Source organism: Perissodus microlepis, chromosome 15, assembly GCF_051167445.1.
Source record: "Perissodus microlepis isolate ML-2025 ecotype Zambia chromosome 15, ASM5116744v1, whole genome shotgun sequence".
In the NCBI taxonomy this organism is placed as follows: Eukaryota; Metazoa; Chordata; class Actinopteri; order Cichliformes; family Cichlidae; genus Perissodus; species Perissodus microlepis.
Genome location: NC_140475.1, coordinates 30,229,689 through 30,248,506, shown reverse-complemented (window position 1 = coordinate 30,248,506; position 18,818 = coordinate 30,229,689). Strand labels below are relative to the sequence as shown.

At 38.7% G+C, this 18,818-nt stretch overlaps 1 protein-coding gene across 2 annotated transcripts in view; it reads right to left on the bottom strand.

The window, feature by feature from the left end:
- The window catches only part of bach2b (BACH transcriptional regulator 2b), a 100,324-nt gene extending 82,271 nt beyond the window's left edge, over positions 1–18,053 (bottom strand). The window contains exons 1-2 of one of the 2 annotated variants that reach the window (XM_084953428.1): positions 17,681–18,053; positions 4,892–5,033 (exon numbers count right to left, since the gene is read on the bottom strand). In XM_084953428.1, the coding sequence (XP_084809554.1) occupies positions 4,892–4,930 (39 nt within the window). In that variant the 5' untranslated portion in view covers positions 4,931–5,033; positions 17,681–18,053. The remainder of the gene's footprint in view (positions 1–4,891; positions 5,034–17,680) is intronic. The other variant, XM_084953429.1, reaches the window with a different exon arrangement.
- Between the last annotated feature and the right edge of the window lie 765 nt (positions 18,054–18,818).

Sequence of the window (18,818 nt, the reverse complement as noted above, 5' to 3'; positions counted from 1 at the left end):
CAATCTTTAACCTTCCTTCCTGCTCCTTCTTGAAAGAGTAGTTATAAAACAGCTAAATGATCTGCAAATGGTTTATTTCAAGAGTTTTAGTCAGGATTCAGAATTTATCACCATTCAGAAACAGCACTAGAGAAGGTTACAGATGATTTTCTTAGGGCCTCTGACAGTGAACCCTATGAGAGATGATATTTCTCCCATATTAGCTTCTCTTCATTGGCTCTCTGTTAAATTCAGAGCTGAATTTAAAGTTTGGATAAATCTTTTCTTAAAGACCTCATAGTCCCATATCATGCCAATAGAGCATTATGCTCTCCGACTGCTGGTTCTTAGGGTATTTAGAAGTAGAGACAGAGCCTTCAGCTTTCTGGCCCCTTTTCTGTGGAACCAGCTCCCAGTTTGGTTATGGGAGAGATAGACACCCTCTCTACTTTTAAGATTAAGATTAAAACTTTCTTTTTTGATAAGGCTTGTCTGGTAGGACTGAATTAGGTGACCCTGACCCCTCGGTGAGTTACCAATACAATAGGCCTAGACTGCCACCAATAATGCACTCAGCATTGCACATGAGTGAGTTGGTAACTTTTGAAGCATTTATAAATGAATTAAACTGACACATTATATGGGTTGCTCTTCAGTATTTCTTCTATTTGCTATATGTATGGCCGTGTGTAAAGCTTGTACAAGGACTGTATTGTGTTCCAGACAGACATCTGGATCCTATCAAAGACCACAAATGCAGATGCAGTGAAAGCAGTAAGTACCAACATAGGCAGATCAGGCTAATGAGTTAGTGACAGAACATTTTCAACCCGTGCAACAGATCACATCTCTCCCTCACACACACACAAACAGAGGTTCTACCTTACCTAGCCTGCCATGCTATCCCTCCCAACTCAACAAAGGAACAAAATGGCAAGAAGGGATACATGATACAGCAGGGTTAAAAATAGCCTGCTGACGGAAATAGAGCTGTATTTCATGACCCCTGCATAGTACTCTTGGTTTACACTTTGGCTACGTTCACACTGCAGGTCTTAATGCTCAATTCCGATTTTTTGATCAAATCCGATTTTTTTGTCTGCTCGTTCACACTACAAATAAAATGTGACAGCAAACGCGCCCTACTGTGAACGCTCATGCGGAAAAGAAAACATCACACACAACGCGCTCTGTTTAGACCCAGACCAAACAGTATTGTTTGACTGATGGCCCTTAATATAAAGACTTGTTTCGGACTTTACGTTTCCCAATTTTGCTTTAAGTTATAAAGTTATTTTGTAATTTATATATGGCCTAATAATGATCTTTATTGCTGTTTTAGAGAGGAGCGGTGCTTCAAAGGATAGTTGCAGATTTCTGTCAGAATCTGCAGATTATACAGTACAAATAAAACGTTCACGTTTCTCCAACGTTGTCTTCCCAACAGTTTCACTGGATGGCCAGGAAGCGTTCTCGGGCGCTTCTCCGGCGGATTTAATTTGCGGATTTGATGCGCTTTCACCTGCAGTGTGAACGTAGCCTTTGAGTAACTGTAGTGAAGTGTCCTAAGATTTTTTTGAAACGGTTTTGCTGTTCTTATTGTTTTTTGCACCACTAGCAGAATCAAACGTTCTCACACAGGTCAAAGCCAAGAATGCTCTGTTTTGAGGATTCAGAGCCTTATGGTATGTGAAGAATAAATGATCTGCCTGAGAAAACTGAGAACTCTACTTTCTGTTTTGAATTCCACTGCACAGCCATACTACTAAAAAAAAAAAACAATTACATCTTCACAGAAATATCCATGAGCAAAGCAGCAAATTTTCCCAGCTGTGCTTTGATACACATCACTAAAGCTTAGTAAGAAAAGGAGGGAATTCAGGAGAAAGAATGCCCAAATATCAATTGTTTTCTTGTACAATGTTACCAGTCATCTTAATTCAGAATATCTGAATGTGGTCTTTGCTCCAGGTCAGGGTATGGATGAAAAATGGTCCATGAAGAGGGAGATTAAACAGGGTTTTGCTTTTGATTCAAAAGTTGCACTACTGTTTTCTTTATAATAGTTTTTGCACAGAAAAAGTTGCCTTTTGTTAATTTCACCATTTAAATAGGCACCATTTCTTTGTAACTGCTAAAGAGCAGCATGTATTCATACAAACTTGATTGATTCAAAGACATTCCAGGGGTATAATGGGAACAATTTCTCCCACTTGGTGTCATAAGTGCATGCTACATGCCTCAGAGTGTTAGGAACAATAGCCTCTTTCACTCATAGTGCCAGGCTGGGGATGGGGAGGTGCATCACTGGAAGCAGACAGGGCTGTACAGTTGAGTGCAGATACTTCAGAGGGGCCTCACACAAACCCAGGCAGCAAGTTGTGGCACTTAAAGCCCAGACATGGGTCATGTGTGAATTACATGCTGGGATTACTACTGCTTTCTAAAACACATGCATGACAAAACTTTGTATCTGGATTAGAACTGGCTATGACAGCTAAAATATCAATTGTTATGACATGTTTTCCCATATTAAGGATGAACTGCATTTTAGATGTAGTGCATGGATTTTCCAAATAGTGTTGGAAGGGTCTCTGGTTGGGGTAAGGCGGTCAGGTTTAGGGTTAGGGTTGGAAACGTGTTGCTGCAGTTGAGAAAAAAGCACCATCCCAATTTTACATTAGGTTAAAACCCTGTGGAACAGCACTGTTGTATCCTTGAAGCTGTTTCAGCTGTAGCTCATTTTATGACACTTGACCTTTGCAAAGATTGTGCAGTTCAGTTTGTATTAGTCTTCCTCCTTTTTGCGTGCTAGACATTTGGACCTACAGGGAAAATGTTGGCACACATTTAGGACTTTGGAACAAATCCAGCTGAAAGGAGCGCCTTTAGTTTTAATGTAGCGTAGTAGTAAATGCACAACTGCGCCTTGGACTGCTGTGACAAGTCAAAATGCCTGCTGTGAAACATCTGCTGAGTCAGAAGTGCATTGTGGAGGGGTAAGGAAGCTAATCTAATTGTGTTAGATCCAGATGTGACCTCGGCACTGTTTGTTACAGAGTAGCGTAAGGTTCAAAAGTATATATGGTACTTTTACAGTTGAGAATTGCTTTATAGTGCACGTCTCATTCAGCTAGTTACATAAAGTGCGTTTATCCATGCCTAAGTGCTTTCTAATATTCACATAGAAACTCAAACTCTTATGGATGGATCTCGCAAGAGACTCGGGGTTCAGTATCTGACCCAAGAATATGATCGATCCACCGACCTTCCAATTGGTATATATCAGGCTACCATGGGGAAAACACACTAACAAAACCACAATATACAGCCATCTTTTAAAAATCACTAACGATAACTTAAGCTGTCTGAAATAAAGTCACACACACACACAACAAAAGAAAAGAAAAAATCCTAAGAAAATATGTTTTTCATGTCTGTCAGTTATCTTTACTTTCTCTTTTCTGAATGCTAAGACTTCAGCCATTAGAGTACAGAATGACATTAGTAGAGGGTTAGGGTATAGCACTTTTCTATTCTTTTGAACCACTCAGTTTTTACTAGTACTTTGCGTACCTCACACCCATGGCCAGTTTAGAATTACTGAATGACATGCATATCTTTGAACTGCAACCCAAGCTGGAGTTTGAACAAGGTTCAAACCTGGCGTGGCTTGTGTTTTTCTGCAAAGGACAGCACTAACTACTGCATCATATCTTGCAGGTAATAATGCCTCAGTGGCTGGAATTTGTAAAAAAAAAGATTTATCCAGCATTGCCTCATTCACCCAGTCATACAGAGTGATGGCTGTGAACTACCACCCAATTTGGCGGTATGCCGATATAGGACGTAGTTTGGGGTTAGGTATGTTGCGCTATAGAAACATAAGGAAGCAGTACTAGGGATACAGAGTACACTTATTTTAGCTAGATTTTCATCGTCAAATGATTTACAGCAGGAGGTCCAGGCCAGGGAAGCATGTCACTGCTGCCAAAAGTAAAAGTATTCTCAGGGTGTGAAACAGATGCCAGAGCTCCACGTGGTCTGGGCTGAGCCCTCTGACAGTCTGTACTATTACTATAGCAGCTTTAACGCCACCATTTACACTAATCAATGACACTCAAAGAACACCTTTGCATTTGCTTGAAGATTGTGAAGAAAAACTGGCATAATTGTTCCGTCTTTATGTTCATACGCAAAGCACGTGAGAGCTGCAACATGTCACTTCAGAGTTACCGTTTCCCTTCTAACAAGCATGTATTGAGAGGGAAATTGGACATAAATCAAATTTGCGAGAACAAGGTTAAAGTAGAGGTTTCTTTGACTTATTTTATAACCGGAGTGATCATAACGATCGTTGAAAGACCGACTCCAGCACAGGAGAAAAAGTTGGATTAATTATCACTGAATATTAAATCTTCTACAGCTGCTACTCTACCACCTGCAAAGGAAGTCAGAGAAGGAAGCTGCATTTCCTTTGCAATAGTTTGTTATAAATGGAAATATGAACATTGTAAAGAATTTATTAGTTTTGAACCGTGTGGTTTTCTTGTTTGAGAACGTCAAGGCAGTCCGTAAGGCTTTCTGAATGGTCTGATTTAAAGCAAGGTTTTCGGTTTTTGAGTCCAAAAACTCTGTGTTCAAGGGCTAGACGTATGTTTTTGTTGTGTTTCTTTTTGCTTTTGAGACTCTAAATGATCTATTGAATATAAAAAAGGTAGGAAGTAAACATAAACAACTACAAAACAGCTGCGCCTGAAGTTTTGTTTTTGTGTTTATCACTATGACAAATGTTTGCCTCGGCTTCAGCAGCTTAACCACAACAGGAAAAAACAGCCTTCCTGCCAGCAGAAAATCATGTTTTGACATATAAAAACAAAAGGTGAGCGTGTATGTTAACAGTTCTACTTACAAAATTGTCCTTCATCTTCTTTGGCTGATTAGTGATCATTTATCCACGAGCAGCAGACGGACACATCTACATCACTATCAGTTAGAAAGATGCGAGGTCAGAGAGATGATTGGCAGGTTGGTGGAGCGTGGGGAGGGCGTCCCTGCAGCATGAAGACAGACCCTCCTATCATCCACAATTACTCATTTTTTCTTTCTACGCAAACATGTGCACCATTGTCACGTCAGACACACTTCAGATACAAAGATTACAGAAACAGAGACTATTCACAAAATGTTGGACACAATGGCACATTTACAAGAAAGCTTTTTTTAGAATGTTGCAAAAAAACCTGTTTTAATACGAGAAAATTCAAGAGAAGTCAAGAAATCTGTTAATTAAGCACAAGTTTAGTTTTTCAGGATTTATAATAATAAACAATATTTATTGCAAAAATCAAAGTAAAAGAAAGCGTACTCTTACAAATTAAACCACAAACAGGAAAACCTTTAGGTGATGAACAAATGAACTTTTGATTTTTCCTTTCATTACTATTTGGGCAAAGCGCTTAACCCTATAATCCCCTTTGTATCATATTTGATACATGAATTTCTGAGACCTCTATCTCATCAGCGTGATAAATACTTGCCATAATTCTAAAATGTTATGGACAAAACTCTTTTTTTTGTCTAAAATTAACATTGTTGTTAACAAAAAGTTGCCAAAAACTTCCAATGTATCAAAAGCAATACAAAAAATATATAATAAATATATAACAAAAATATATCATACACAACATGATATAGCAAAAATTTTCTGGATTTTGTCATAAGGGTTAATAAACATCTCAGTTCCCCAAAATCAGAATTTTCTGGCTATTTTTTGATGGGTTGGGTCTCACAGGGCAAAGTACACAAACAAATCATATATTTCTATTTTTTTCTGCCTGACTGATGTAAAACCTCGGTTACGTAAACTACATGAAATCCCTATTTTACTAATGCTGAGAAAATAATAGCAGCTCACAGATTTTCTTTTAAAAAGTAAGCAGTTTCCTCAAATATTTAATTATTAATTAACGTGTATGGATTTTCAGCCTTTGGTTTGGCTATTTAATAATCACTCCAGGTTTTATGTTTGTTCTGCTCTTGCTGTGCTTTCATTTGTGCCAGGAAAAAAAACATCTTTATGAAGAGTCTTTCAGCTCTTCATCATGCTGCGCAAATTCAGTAAAATTGCAAAATTTCACCCCTTTTGCCAACAGGTAGATAATAATCTGCATGACAAATACTGCAAAAATTGGTTCACCCCCATTTCCACAATACATGTTTTACAATGTTTAAAATTATTATTATTATATGATTCAGAATTTTCTGTTTTGCTTCACATCATTAAAAACAGTACATGTTTGTTTTTATACTGCAGTGGTTTTATGTCACCAGCACAGCATTTTAATATTGCATCCTTCATTATTTCATTATTTTATCTGGTTTTACTATTAAATATTTAATATTATATAATTTCATTTAACAAACACTAATTCCTATTGATTTTTAATTTTAATAAAATAATACAACTGTACTGATAGTAAAACTACTCATTAGCTGCAATCACATATAATAGTTCTGAGATCTTCGAATAACGTGCCAAATCGAGCAAACCCTGGCAAACTGATGGGAAGAAGAGGATTTCTGACTCTTTGATAATGTCACATTACAAACTAACCAGAGTCACATTGCTGCCATCACACAGCTGCTAAAACCCACTGGCTGTGTTAAATGGTAATGTCCTGGCTGTAAGAGTTAAAGGCACCGTGCCTGTGAAATTTTTCTCTTTCACTTTCACATCAATTGAGAAAACTTTTTTTCTTAGCATGGCCAAGTGTGTTTGTCACATAAATATGATAATGATTGTGCACAGAGCAGAGAACGAGAGATTAGCCAGTTTGTTACTATAATCCATCTAAATTGCTAACTGCTGTACAGCCTTTCATTCAGCTGCTCTCACTATCCCACAGTTACTCTGTCCTCTACTTTTGTTTCTCAGACATCTTCTCTGCTTTTCATGGGAAAATCTATGTAACTTTAAAAACTTGCAGCACTGTCTCCATTAGGGCTCCCCTGAGTTTTGCCTCTCACTTAACCTCGGAAAAGCTGGAAAGAAACATCTGCAGAACTGAAAAGCCGCCAGGATCTATACGTCGTTTAATTTATATTATTGTTCTCTAGTCATTGCGTAAAATAATGATATTCAATAAAGACAAGGTGACCAGGATTAGTCAGGAGAAGACATAGGAGCACCAAAGAAAATATGTCAATATTAAATTGGACGAAAAATTTAAGTAACACAAGAACACGCAGCATTTCACATAAATGTGTGCAACTAGAAGATGGCACAAAGTCTTGACCAACTCAATTAAAAAAGTTTTTAAAAATCATCATTTACAGTAATTTAATACAAATGGAAAGAGAACAGCATATACTGTTGATATGCTCAACAAATTAATGCTAAAAATATATAAATTAAAAACTAAAAAATTAAAAAATCCTTATTAACTAACTCATACTGAACTCGTATTTTCACGTGTCAGGAGTAAAAAGGAACAGTCATTTGATTCATATTGCTATATACATCGATATTAACTGTAAAAGGAATTACAGTGAATTTTTTTTTTTTACACCAAAAAGCCCTAGGCACGTAGACACTCACACACATATCGCACACAATCAAGCTGGTATGGTTGCTTCAAAACTGCATGACTGCAAGAAACCAGTCAAGACAAATTTATGTGACGTCTGACCATTGAAATGAACTCTTTCTAGTAACAGAGGAACATATTCTTATTAAGAATAATATCCATTTTTTTAATCTGTGGGGAAGCATTTAATGGCAGGTATGTGTGTTGTGTTGTGTTGACATGCTGATGAACTGATGAAGACGATGTTGTGTTGTGACTCAACAGTGGAACAGCTCTGGCTGGCTGACCTTTTGCCATCTGTCCTTAATGACAGAGTCTGGCTGGTGGACTGCAGGCAGGAGCATGTGACTGCTGCAGGTATACGGCCGGTGCCTGCTTACTCACTGTAGACCATGGGGAGACACAAGTGGACAACCACTGAACTGACTGTGAACTCAAATCATACCCACTTCTGGTTTCCCTTGCTGGTTTACAATTAATTTGGGTCATTGAGGCTGAGGCTTGGAGAACAGACTAACCAGAGCTTATACTCGTGTGGAAATTTTTTTATTTGCCATTGTTTAACTTTTCTGGATGTCGCATAGACATTTTTTAGACTATATATATTTTTTTAACTTTTCAACAACGAGGAACGGCAGACTATCAGATGTCGACATCCGCTTACGTTGAGGTCATTTCCTCTAGTTACCCTGGATTATATTGTGTCACAAGTAGGGAGTGATAATGATTTTTTGCATTGGTTTTTTTAAAATTACGAAATCAGAACAGTTAGTAAACAAAAGAAATTTTAGCATGTTTTCTTATTTTCTCAGACTCCACCAGGTTTGCTTTGCATGATTCAAAGTTGTAAATCATCCTTTATCTTACACTGGGCTTTGGTGCAGCCCTGCAGTTCATCCCCAGTCTAAAACAAATAATTTTACCACCTCTGATGTTAATGTAATTAACCTTTCAAGCCAAAGAAATTTGGGTTGAAACGTTCTTCATACTAGCTTGTAGAGACTCATAAAGAGAAAGTCAGAACAGCAGGTGGGTGGGGCTGCTGCGCCGGAGATGATTCATTTTTGGGATGTCGGTGCTCTATGACATCACACGTGTTAAAAACTTGGTAAAGAATATTGAAAACTGAGTTTTTGACTTATTTACCATATTTTTAAACGTTGGCCCTTTTAAGATGAACAATCAGTATTATAACAGAATGTATATGACAATACACTAGGAAAGGAACAAGAAGTTTATTATCCAGTTTAACCTAAATCAAACCTAACCTTACTAACATCATAAGTTTATATGTGTTGTAGCCTGGCTGCCCTGTGAAATGAACACATCTCTAAAATGAACCCATAACAAAAACATTTAATCTTTCTGGTTATCGGAAAAAGGTAAAAATCAACACATTTCGACTTGTAAAGCTACGAGTAACTTAAAGCTGTCAGACAAATACTATATTGTAAAAAAAAAAAGAGAGAGAGAGTGAGAGAAATATTAGTCTGCATAATACATAAAAATGAAAAGCTACCTACATCTTCTACTTGTTGTTGTTATTACTGTAATTTCTAGCTCTCTTCCATGGTGTGTTTTTTGTCCTGTCTTCCTTCCCTTGACCCCAAACGGCTGCGGCAGATGGCTACCCTTTCCTGAACCTGGTTCTGTTCTGAGGGAATTTCCTGTTAAATGGGAATTCTTCCTTCTCACTCTCGCCAAGCACTTGCTCATAGGGGGTCATCTGATTGTTGGTGCGTCTCTGTATTACTGTAGGGTCTTTACAATATAAAGTGCCTTGAGGTGACTGTTGTTGGATTTTGTGCTATAAATATAAATAAATAAACTGGAGTAAAAGAACTCAATTACTTTATTATTAGTGGAAGCAGCGTCCACAGGGTGAAAATCACGTTTTCAGTTTCATCGTGTCAATTTTCAGGTTTCTCTCGCTGTATAACTTCATCTTTCCCTTTTTTCGCCTCCCTTTTATGATTAGAAAAAAGTCAGCCATGACTGCCTGCTGTTAACTGGGAAAAAAAAGCCAAGAGCAGCAAATTGTGCTGATCTTGTTGTAACCTCATGGTTTTTACAGTGCTGCGCAGGGGCTTGATGCAGGAAGTGGGCACATTACTGCACTTCCACGCCCACAGCAGCCCCATTCCCTCCCTCCATTACACCAACCCCCCTCCTAACCACCTGTGCTGGTCTCACAGGATGAACCCCCCCCCTCACCCCTAAAGCCTTCTTTCCTCCGCAACACAAACTCCTTTACAGCTGCACGTCTTTGCCAAACCACATACTGAATGTGCTCTGTTGTTTTACACTCCACTGCTTCAACAACATCAATGAAGATTTGGTTTACTGTAAACTGTCTCCAAGTGCAAGCGAGCATTCGTTAAAAGATTGGGCTCCTCCCAAACTCATCTTCTTCTAGAATTTTCTATACAGACGTCTGCTTCAAAGATACCCATGTTCATCAACAATATTTTTTGTACAAAAGAAATTCAGTGTACGGGAATTACCCATCATATTGGGATCATAATTTCAGGAAAGATATTTTTTGCTATATATCTTTTGATATGTCAGTATTCTATTCTGTGAGTAGCTGAATAAAATAATTTTGGCAATTTGGATTATCCAATTAACCTATCCCCACAAGCGGCATGTCTTTGGACGGTGGGAGGAAGCCAGAGTACCTGGAGGGAACCCACGCAAACACGGGGAGAACATGCAAACTCCACACAGAAAGACCCCAGCCTGATGGTGGAACTGAACGCAGGACCTTCTTGCTGTGCGGCAACAGTGCTAACCACCGTGCCACCGTGCTGCCACCTCTTAAATTTACATTTTGATATAATTCAGTTCACTTTTATTCATACAGGACCAAATCACAAAAACAGTTGCCTTGAGTCGCTTTATATTGTAAGGTCAAGACCACTATAATAAAGTATTAGACTAATACACACAGAATCCTTAAACTATACATAATCATTTAACCATATATCCATTATATTGGCAGAAATCTTCAATGATATTTTCTGTGTTGTTACATCGTTGCATTTAGGTGAAATGACAGTTATTTTATATTGTGCTTTGTGCCAAATTAATATTATTGTTGTTCTTTTTCATGAAGATATATATTAATTATTGAACTGAATTGAACTATATTGCCAACACGGGAATCATTTACATGCTTGAATACAGCCTAAGGTCCTATTGGTTGGTTTATCATCTAACAAATGCCTGTTAGATATGTTTTAATAACATATTAATATTGCAGTCCTGAGTATTTATCAGGAACTAGTTTAATGTTACACCAATAACTGGGCAGAAGGAAGAAAGCAGTGTTGCAGCAGCACTGGCGAGCTTTTCAATGTGTAACCTGTGATGTCAGCGTGTGGAATAAAAGGGTGCTACACAGAACTAAATGACCTCAGGCTTCAGAGAAAAACAGCACACAGCAGCGTTCTTCTTCTAACGCGGGAGCACGAATAACCAGCCAAAACCAACACGTCTCATTGAGACATCCTTATATTTCTAACCACAAATGTTTGTGGTCAACAGCCAATATCAAATTCAGGAGTGTAGAAGAACCTTTATAGCTGGAAAAAGAATGAGTTAACTCTCATTGTGCAGACTGATTCTTTTCTACTATACATAAAAGCAAAGCAAGGTAATTTTACTGGATTGATAAAATAAGTATAATTAATTATAATTAATTAGTTTTTTTCTGTTAGCCCCTATGTTAACTGTTTAGCAGTTCAGCTCAATATCTTAAGTTGGTGGAATATTTACTGATGATAAATTTCATAGTTTCAGGATTAATTAAGTGAGCCTTTGTAAGATTTAAAGCTTTCCTTTCCCTGATATATTTATAATGAAGCTCCCATTTGATGTGTTTTCATTGTGTGAATCATTAATATCTGTTGAACAAGTATATTTTTATGAATTTACAAGATATAATAATTAGTAAGAAATGTTAAGAAAAGTTTATTTGGTTGATTCTGTACTTATAGAGCCATTCTGGATCTTTACTCCACATCGTAAATAAATTATGGACCTTTTGTGGTTTGAAAACGTAATTTTAAAGCTTATTGCCAAATCGAAAAACAAAATCTGTATGCTAATAAACATCAGGGGAACAAAACAGAAATATAGGCTGGGACAGCGAAAGTGTAATCATCAGATCTGCCATGAAGAACATCCTGATGAGTCAAAAGAAAACAGCAAAGACAACGTATATATATACTGAATATATACACTTCACATGTGACTCAGCAGCTCCAGAGAACAACCAGAAGACTACTTCTGTGCTTCAGTGTTCCCCGGGAGGACTACGAGGGGGCCTAACCCCAGAGAAATTCTCTGTCTACGCTGCCTCATTTTCACCACAAAGTGCTCTAATGTGATATGGTATGCATAGCATTTCTATGGTGGCAGCAGGGGGATGGGCTCTGGGGACCACACAGACAACAGTGCTTACTAAGAATAACCCAAGCAATGCTGAGAAAATCCAGCATTCTTATATGGAGGAGCTGTCCAAGCTGGACACATCGATATAGGCTCTGTTATCGTCACCGTGGTGAATATCCAGACGCTGCAAAAGCACTGGATGAGGCTCTCTAGCCGCCATTTTGCCAGTTGGCCCAGGGGAAGAAACACTGTAGCGCACATGTCATTCACATTTAGTGATGCTTGGAAAAAATAAAACAAAGACCACACACAAGTCAGTGGAATTGAAAAACAGCGTGCAAAAGCTTCATCAAAGAGCTTGTTTAAATGTGGAGGCGTGTGTTTCACATGTGCGTAAATGAGAATGCGTCAACTGTAACACATAGCTATTTTTATCAAACTATAGGCGCACTCGTAAGTGAAGTCTCTACATGAGAGCAACAAAATGAGACTTCTTTTCCACAAGAAAATGAAAAAAGGAATATTATTTAATAAAATCTACAAAGAAAATTTGAGAATTGCAATTAAATATAAAAGGAAAAAGCTGAAAGAAACCTGCAACTAAAATGTCTGTTTCCTCCCCCCCCCCCCCCAGAATTTGCTACACATCCTTGTGGTTTTGAATGGTTTTATGAAACTATTTGATATTTGAAACAACTGCTAAATTATTTTAGGAATCAAGATGTGAATGAAGCTAAGTTTATGTAAGTGTTACGTCCCTCTGCAACCCGTATTCTCTTAAGGTTGCCTGGGCTTCACTGCTAATTAACCACATTTGGTAAGGTGTGGATAAAGGCAAGACTGAGGGTCACTCTACAGAGACACACACCAGTTTTGTCTTTTTGGGGTACCAGTTGTTTTAGCAAAGTTATGATGTCATTTAGAATAAAACTACACTTCTTGAAACTCTAATGTCAGTTTCTTGTTGCTTCTGAGCTGAATCGTAATGTAAATGGGCGTCATTGAGAGCTCAGAAGGTGAAGTCCTCCACTCAGGGAAGAGGTCATCAAATAGGTGGGTCATTTACATGTCTCCATCGTTTCTAACAGGCACACAAAGGCACAAACACAAACCAAAACAATCAGAAATTTGACTGTGGTGGTTTGGTTTTGCTAGCTTCTTGGCAAGAGTCAAACACACACAGACAGGCCCTGACTCTGCAGCCGCAGACTGATGGCAGCTGGGGCTGGGTGTATAATGCAATCTGATTTCACACAAGCGATGAGAACACCAGTGCACATCGCTGCTGAGAAAAGTGGGAAAAGAGAAGAAGAATGAGCAGCCATGACATGACACGGGGAAAGAAGGGATCACAACAGGGAGAAAAGGAGAAGGAAAACAATAGCTTTTGCTGTAATGTACAGAATCTGAGATTTCTCCAAGCAGTGCTACTCTAGCTATGCCATCACTGGCAGATGCCCAATCACCTGCCTTTGAGAGTGCAATAGCAACATTTTTTTTTTCCTAGCCAAGGCAGTGACTTGGGATATTCAACTGAGCCGATCAGGGGTACTCAGATACCCTTAGTGATGCAAAGAAGCCTTTAAAGATGCGAAGAGAGGAGAGATGGGACCTGCTGCATACACTATCTGCTTTTTTCTTCACATAAATCAGAAATAATAGACCTTAAAAGGCTGCTGATAATGTGAATTTGATCACTTCATGTTGTCCTACTCCAGCTGAAATTTCATGAATCAATAACCCACCAGTACTTGGTTCATTTGGAACACAAGCACCTTCTCCAGTCATTTATTTCCAGTCATTTTTTAATTAGCTGAATAGCAGGATGATTACATGTGGCTCAGCAGAAACAATGAGGAGCTAGCCCTGGATGTTTTAGACTGTTTTAGTCTTCAGGATCCCTTCATGGTCACATGACAGGAACTTGTTGTTATTCGGAATTTTAGCTGTCGAAGACAATCCTGAGGGACTCGAGCAGATCCCCAGAACAGCATTGTTCACAGTGAGATGTTCTGATATAATACCAGTGAGATGGTCCTATGTATTTTTAAACAGATTTCAGAAGGGCCTTCTTCATTCTTCATTTGGATGCACATAGAGATAAAAAAAAATAGAAAGTATTTAAATGTCCAAAATAAATCTGGAAGCTTTAAGCAAAGCACAAAAATTCGAAAATCTAGCCATTTGGGGGTTATGGCAAACTAATTCAACTATTCAATTAAACATTTACAATGGTTTAACATCATGATACCGATGTCCTTCTGTTTGCTTTGTATTTGTTTTTGTTATTATTTATTTCCTATTTCCTATTTAGTGCCATGGAAAGGAAGGGATATTAATATAAAAATAAACTATTTACCCTTTGACATCTGAATATTCCTAATCCTAACCCCAAAGCGCCTGCCATTGTAGTGAGCTGACTGTCCATAGGTAATATGCAGAGCTTTTACTAACCCACATCTATACACTGTACTGTAGTTGTGCACTGTCAGTAGTGGGAAATACCTGGAACACAACTTTTCAGTCAGTCAGAAATCTACCTACATGTCATGTAGCATTATCAACACGAGGCTGTATGCTGTTGACTTTTTAAAGAGGCTGTACACAAGTGTGTCTCCTTTTTTGGGCTCAAACACAGAATTAGGTTTAGGTTTAGGTATCATCAGTGATGTCATTGTCCTCACAATGTTCTTTCAGCTCTTAATCACACTCTCTGAACAATTAAGAAGTACTGCATTGTGATGACATTAGCCCCCATCTAACCACAATTTATTCTGCAGACTCTTTTCAGTCCTTTTGGATTGAATACAATAAAACAAGTAACAATTGATCATAAATTACATCTCATCGCATTACAGAAAACATATTACTGAACATATGACTAGTTTGTACTTTTTGTTCCTATTACAGATGTATTATTTCATATATTAGCAACCCTGAATAAACAGAAGAAGATGGATGGATTTTATATATTACTTGCACATTAAAATAGGTAGAAACAACGCTTGCGGTTACAAGCTACAGCCTGTGCACTGGTTTGACTTTCAAGCTGCAGGTTCTTGGGGTAATTAAGGAGGCAGAAGAGAGAGGGAAATTCAAAACGTGATGCAATAACTGTGCAACAATTCAATATTCCTGTTTTACTGTTGTCTGTGGGAATTACAGTGTGACAAGACAATTCAAATTTTGCGTATTGATGCTGCCAAAATTAGAAGAGAGTTTAATAAAGAAACAAACAAGATATGGTAGTTTTTCATTGCAGTCATTATTGTTGGGTTTTGTAAGGTTGCAGATAATTGATAAGCATTATTGTAATCTTCCAGGTCTATTGTGACTGTACTACTGCTCTGATCTGTTACGGACACCTAGTGTAAGTATATTTGTATATATTGCAAATAAATTGATGCTTATGCAGTGCAACTTATTAGCTGTGGTAAAACTCGTCTGGGCAGTTACTATGAATCATTACTTAAATGTAAGTTGTTTTTGGGACATAAAAACTACAAATATAGAATCACAAGCTGAATATATAATAATAATAATAATAATAATAATAATAATAATAATATTGGCTTTAAAACACTGCCCCATCATAAGGTTTTAAAAAGCTATTTCACCATCTCTGTTGTTGTGAAATTTTCCTCTAGATTTCATTCAAGGATCTTGAATTCTTTGGTTCTTATAAAGTCTGTAGTGTTTTCTGAATGCAGAGTCACTGGTTTACACATATCATTCCACATGGTAAGAACACGACACTAAACGCTGGTCAGAGAACAGACCAGCTGGAACTGAAAATCTTCTTGCTGTTAATGATTGTTGAGTGATGTAATAAAGAGATTTCTCACTGGTGATCTATTAAACTGATCGTGCTTACAATAAAATGTGACACGCAATTATGAAAGTATTATTTTTATGCGATTCGCGTGTCTTGTTTATACTAATGAGCAAAGAAACCAAAGCTTGACGTAAGCTGACAAGTCACTGTGAGGTTTACAGTATGGACTCCACCCCCTCCCCTCCTCACAGTACACAGAGGACTGCCATGCCTGGGAAAAGAAAGGCAGGGGGCTACTGTAGAGAACAAAGGGTTCCGTGCGTAAAACTGCGCATGAGTGCCACTGCCGTGCACGCGTCGCCAAAGCGGCGCGTTGTCTGTGAAAATGTGAGTTCACGTCAGCTGCCTTTACACCACCAGCGAGATCCTATTAGCTCCTATTACCCATGCACCTGCTCTCGCCACAGCTTAAACCCATCCCTGTGGCGGCTGCGTGGAGTCAAGGCGTTTCGGGTGTTTCAAAGGAATGCGCGACGCATCATGACAAAGGTTCTTGATCATGATGATGGAGGATCCATCCATGATGCTGCGATCGTTCCGCCGTTTGCTTTGCATCAGCACTATCAGACAAAGAGGATGGTATGCTTCCTCGAAATGCTGCATCACCGCATTTATAGCAGCATCACTCCGCTCCCTTATGATTCCAGGCCCCTCCGCTGCCGAGGCAAACACATGGCCATCAAACAATAGTCATGACGAAACAAACACTATTAAGAAAAAGCCCTGCCTGCCTGCACACTCTGCACACACGCGTCTCTTTAACGACAGAGGGAAACAATGCAAACGCGAGTGCCTGCAGCCCCCGATATGAAGCCAACTAATCTTACTGTAAACACAAACGAAGCACATTCTCATAAATCTTTTAAAGGTCGTAATGCATGGCAGCACGTGAGACTACACTGTTTATATATATATTATCCACGATCACAATTTTTTTTAAAAGAGTCACCTTAAAAATGCCCCTTTTTATCGACTGAGGTGCATCTCAGCACATTACTGACTCAAGATTGACTAAGACGCGATTGCAGCATCTCCTCATATGACAATGCAGCTCCGCGCACAAGGGTGCAGTTTGATTTAAAAATGCCTATTTTATATTCTCGAATATGATGGCAGACTAAGAAATATATATATAATAATGAAATATGGGTTTAACGTCAAACGAGGGATTGACTGTTATAATGTGGATTAATGATAAGGTGTGCTTATTTCAGTTCAGTTTATTTTATTTATATAGCGCCAAATCACAACGCCCAATGGGCTTTATATTTTAAGGTAAAGACCCTACAGTAATACAATGATTTCACACAGAGTGAAATAAACTGGAATAGCGTTAGTAACAGTTCTAATGAGCTCCACATGAACTAGATGCACACGTATTGAACGAGGAAGATGTTTAATGACTCTGCATGTGGCAGCTCATCCTGACGGATCACCACCGACTACTTTACCATATTGGATAAAAAAAACAAAAACAAAAAAACAACAGTACAGAGGAGCACACACAGAGAGCGGTGACTCAAAGCATAACAGGATGCGGTACAGAGTTGTGTTTCACTCCTGAACCCGCGTTCACACCCCATCACATTACAGGCTTCAATATTCGTACCACGCGCCAGGCTTTCAAGATTCATGCGTGCGGTTCAGCTTTTCCCCCCTATAAAGTCGATTTTTTTATGCATCTCAGCAGGGGGCTCTGTTGGTAGTAGCCCACTACCACTGCGTCACTTATGCAAGTTTGCGTCTCGGTTATGAGAGCATCAACAATAGACCTAGATTGAAAGCTAACAAAAAGAACAGCTAGAGAGCGAGAAAAGGAGAGAGAGAGAGCGAGAGAGAGAGAGAGCGGTCAGAGAGGAAAAAGACGTGCACGCCAGCTCACCTTTTCCGTCCTATTCTGCTAGTACTCCAGCCCTTTTGTCCGTTTCCCACAAGTTCTTTCACATGATGACTCGGTTTGCCGTTTCCTCAAACCCTCCTGATTGCAGATGGATGACTTCTCTCGCTGCCGCAACTCGGTTCTTTGTCACTTACAAGAATGTTTATTTAAAACACACACACAGACAGACACACACGCTACAGTGTCTGTGATTTTACGATTTGTTGTGTACGTGTGCGCGCGCGCGTGTGTGCGTGTTGATCCTGCACGGCGTGCCGCTCCTTCTCTGCTGTTTGTTACACTCGACTGGAACGCCTACTCTCAGTCGCTACATTGTTGACATTCGCCCGCTGACGTCACTCATCCTCTCATTCACAACATCGTTAGTGCGACGCGGCGTTGCGTTGAAGCCGGCGGGAAGCGGGTGCGTAGTCCTTCGAAAGTGCGCAACGGAGCTTGGAGAATCGCACTATTCTGACTTTCTAGCTCAAATCCCTCCCCCTCGGCTTTCTGGACTCCCTCCCTCCCTCCCTTGCACACCATGCTTTCTCCTGGTCCTCCCTCCCCCCTCTCGTGAATGCAGCGGGAAAATTACGATTAATGATGACACAAGGCATTTTTTTCGCATGTGAGAACAATTAAAGGGGATGTTTAGCTGACTTATTTTCCGATCACATTAAAAGCCTGATAAGGGAACACTGAAACCTATCTATCTTCTTTTCAAGTGTGGGAACTATTTTCTTTAATGTTTTTATTATTCACACGCTCCTCTACCATTTCTATTTATTAATGTGTTTTACTGAACTCATTACCTGACACACATTTGCAAAAAGAATAATTAATAGTTTCAGCTCACAACTTCCACGTAATTAACAACACAAACGTCAGTGTATCAGCATGAAAATATACTTAAAAGTACCCAAAGTAAAAATAATCATTAGGCAGATTCAGCCTTTTCAGAATCACATTTTTATCTATTATTTATAAATTATTTATTTATTTATTTATTTACTTATAGCTATAATGTTGTTAAATTACTTATACATGGGATAACTTTTAATTAATTTAGAATTTATCTGTACAGTGCCAAACAACAACAACAACAGTTGGCAAAGACATTTATCTCTTATAACTTATATTA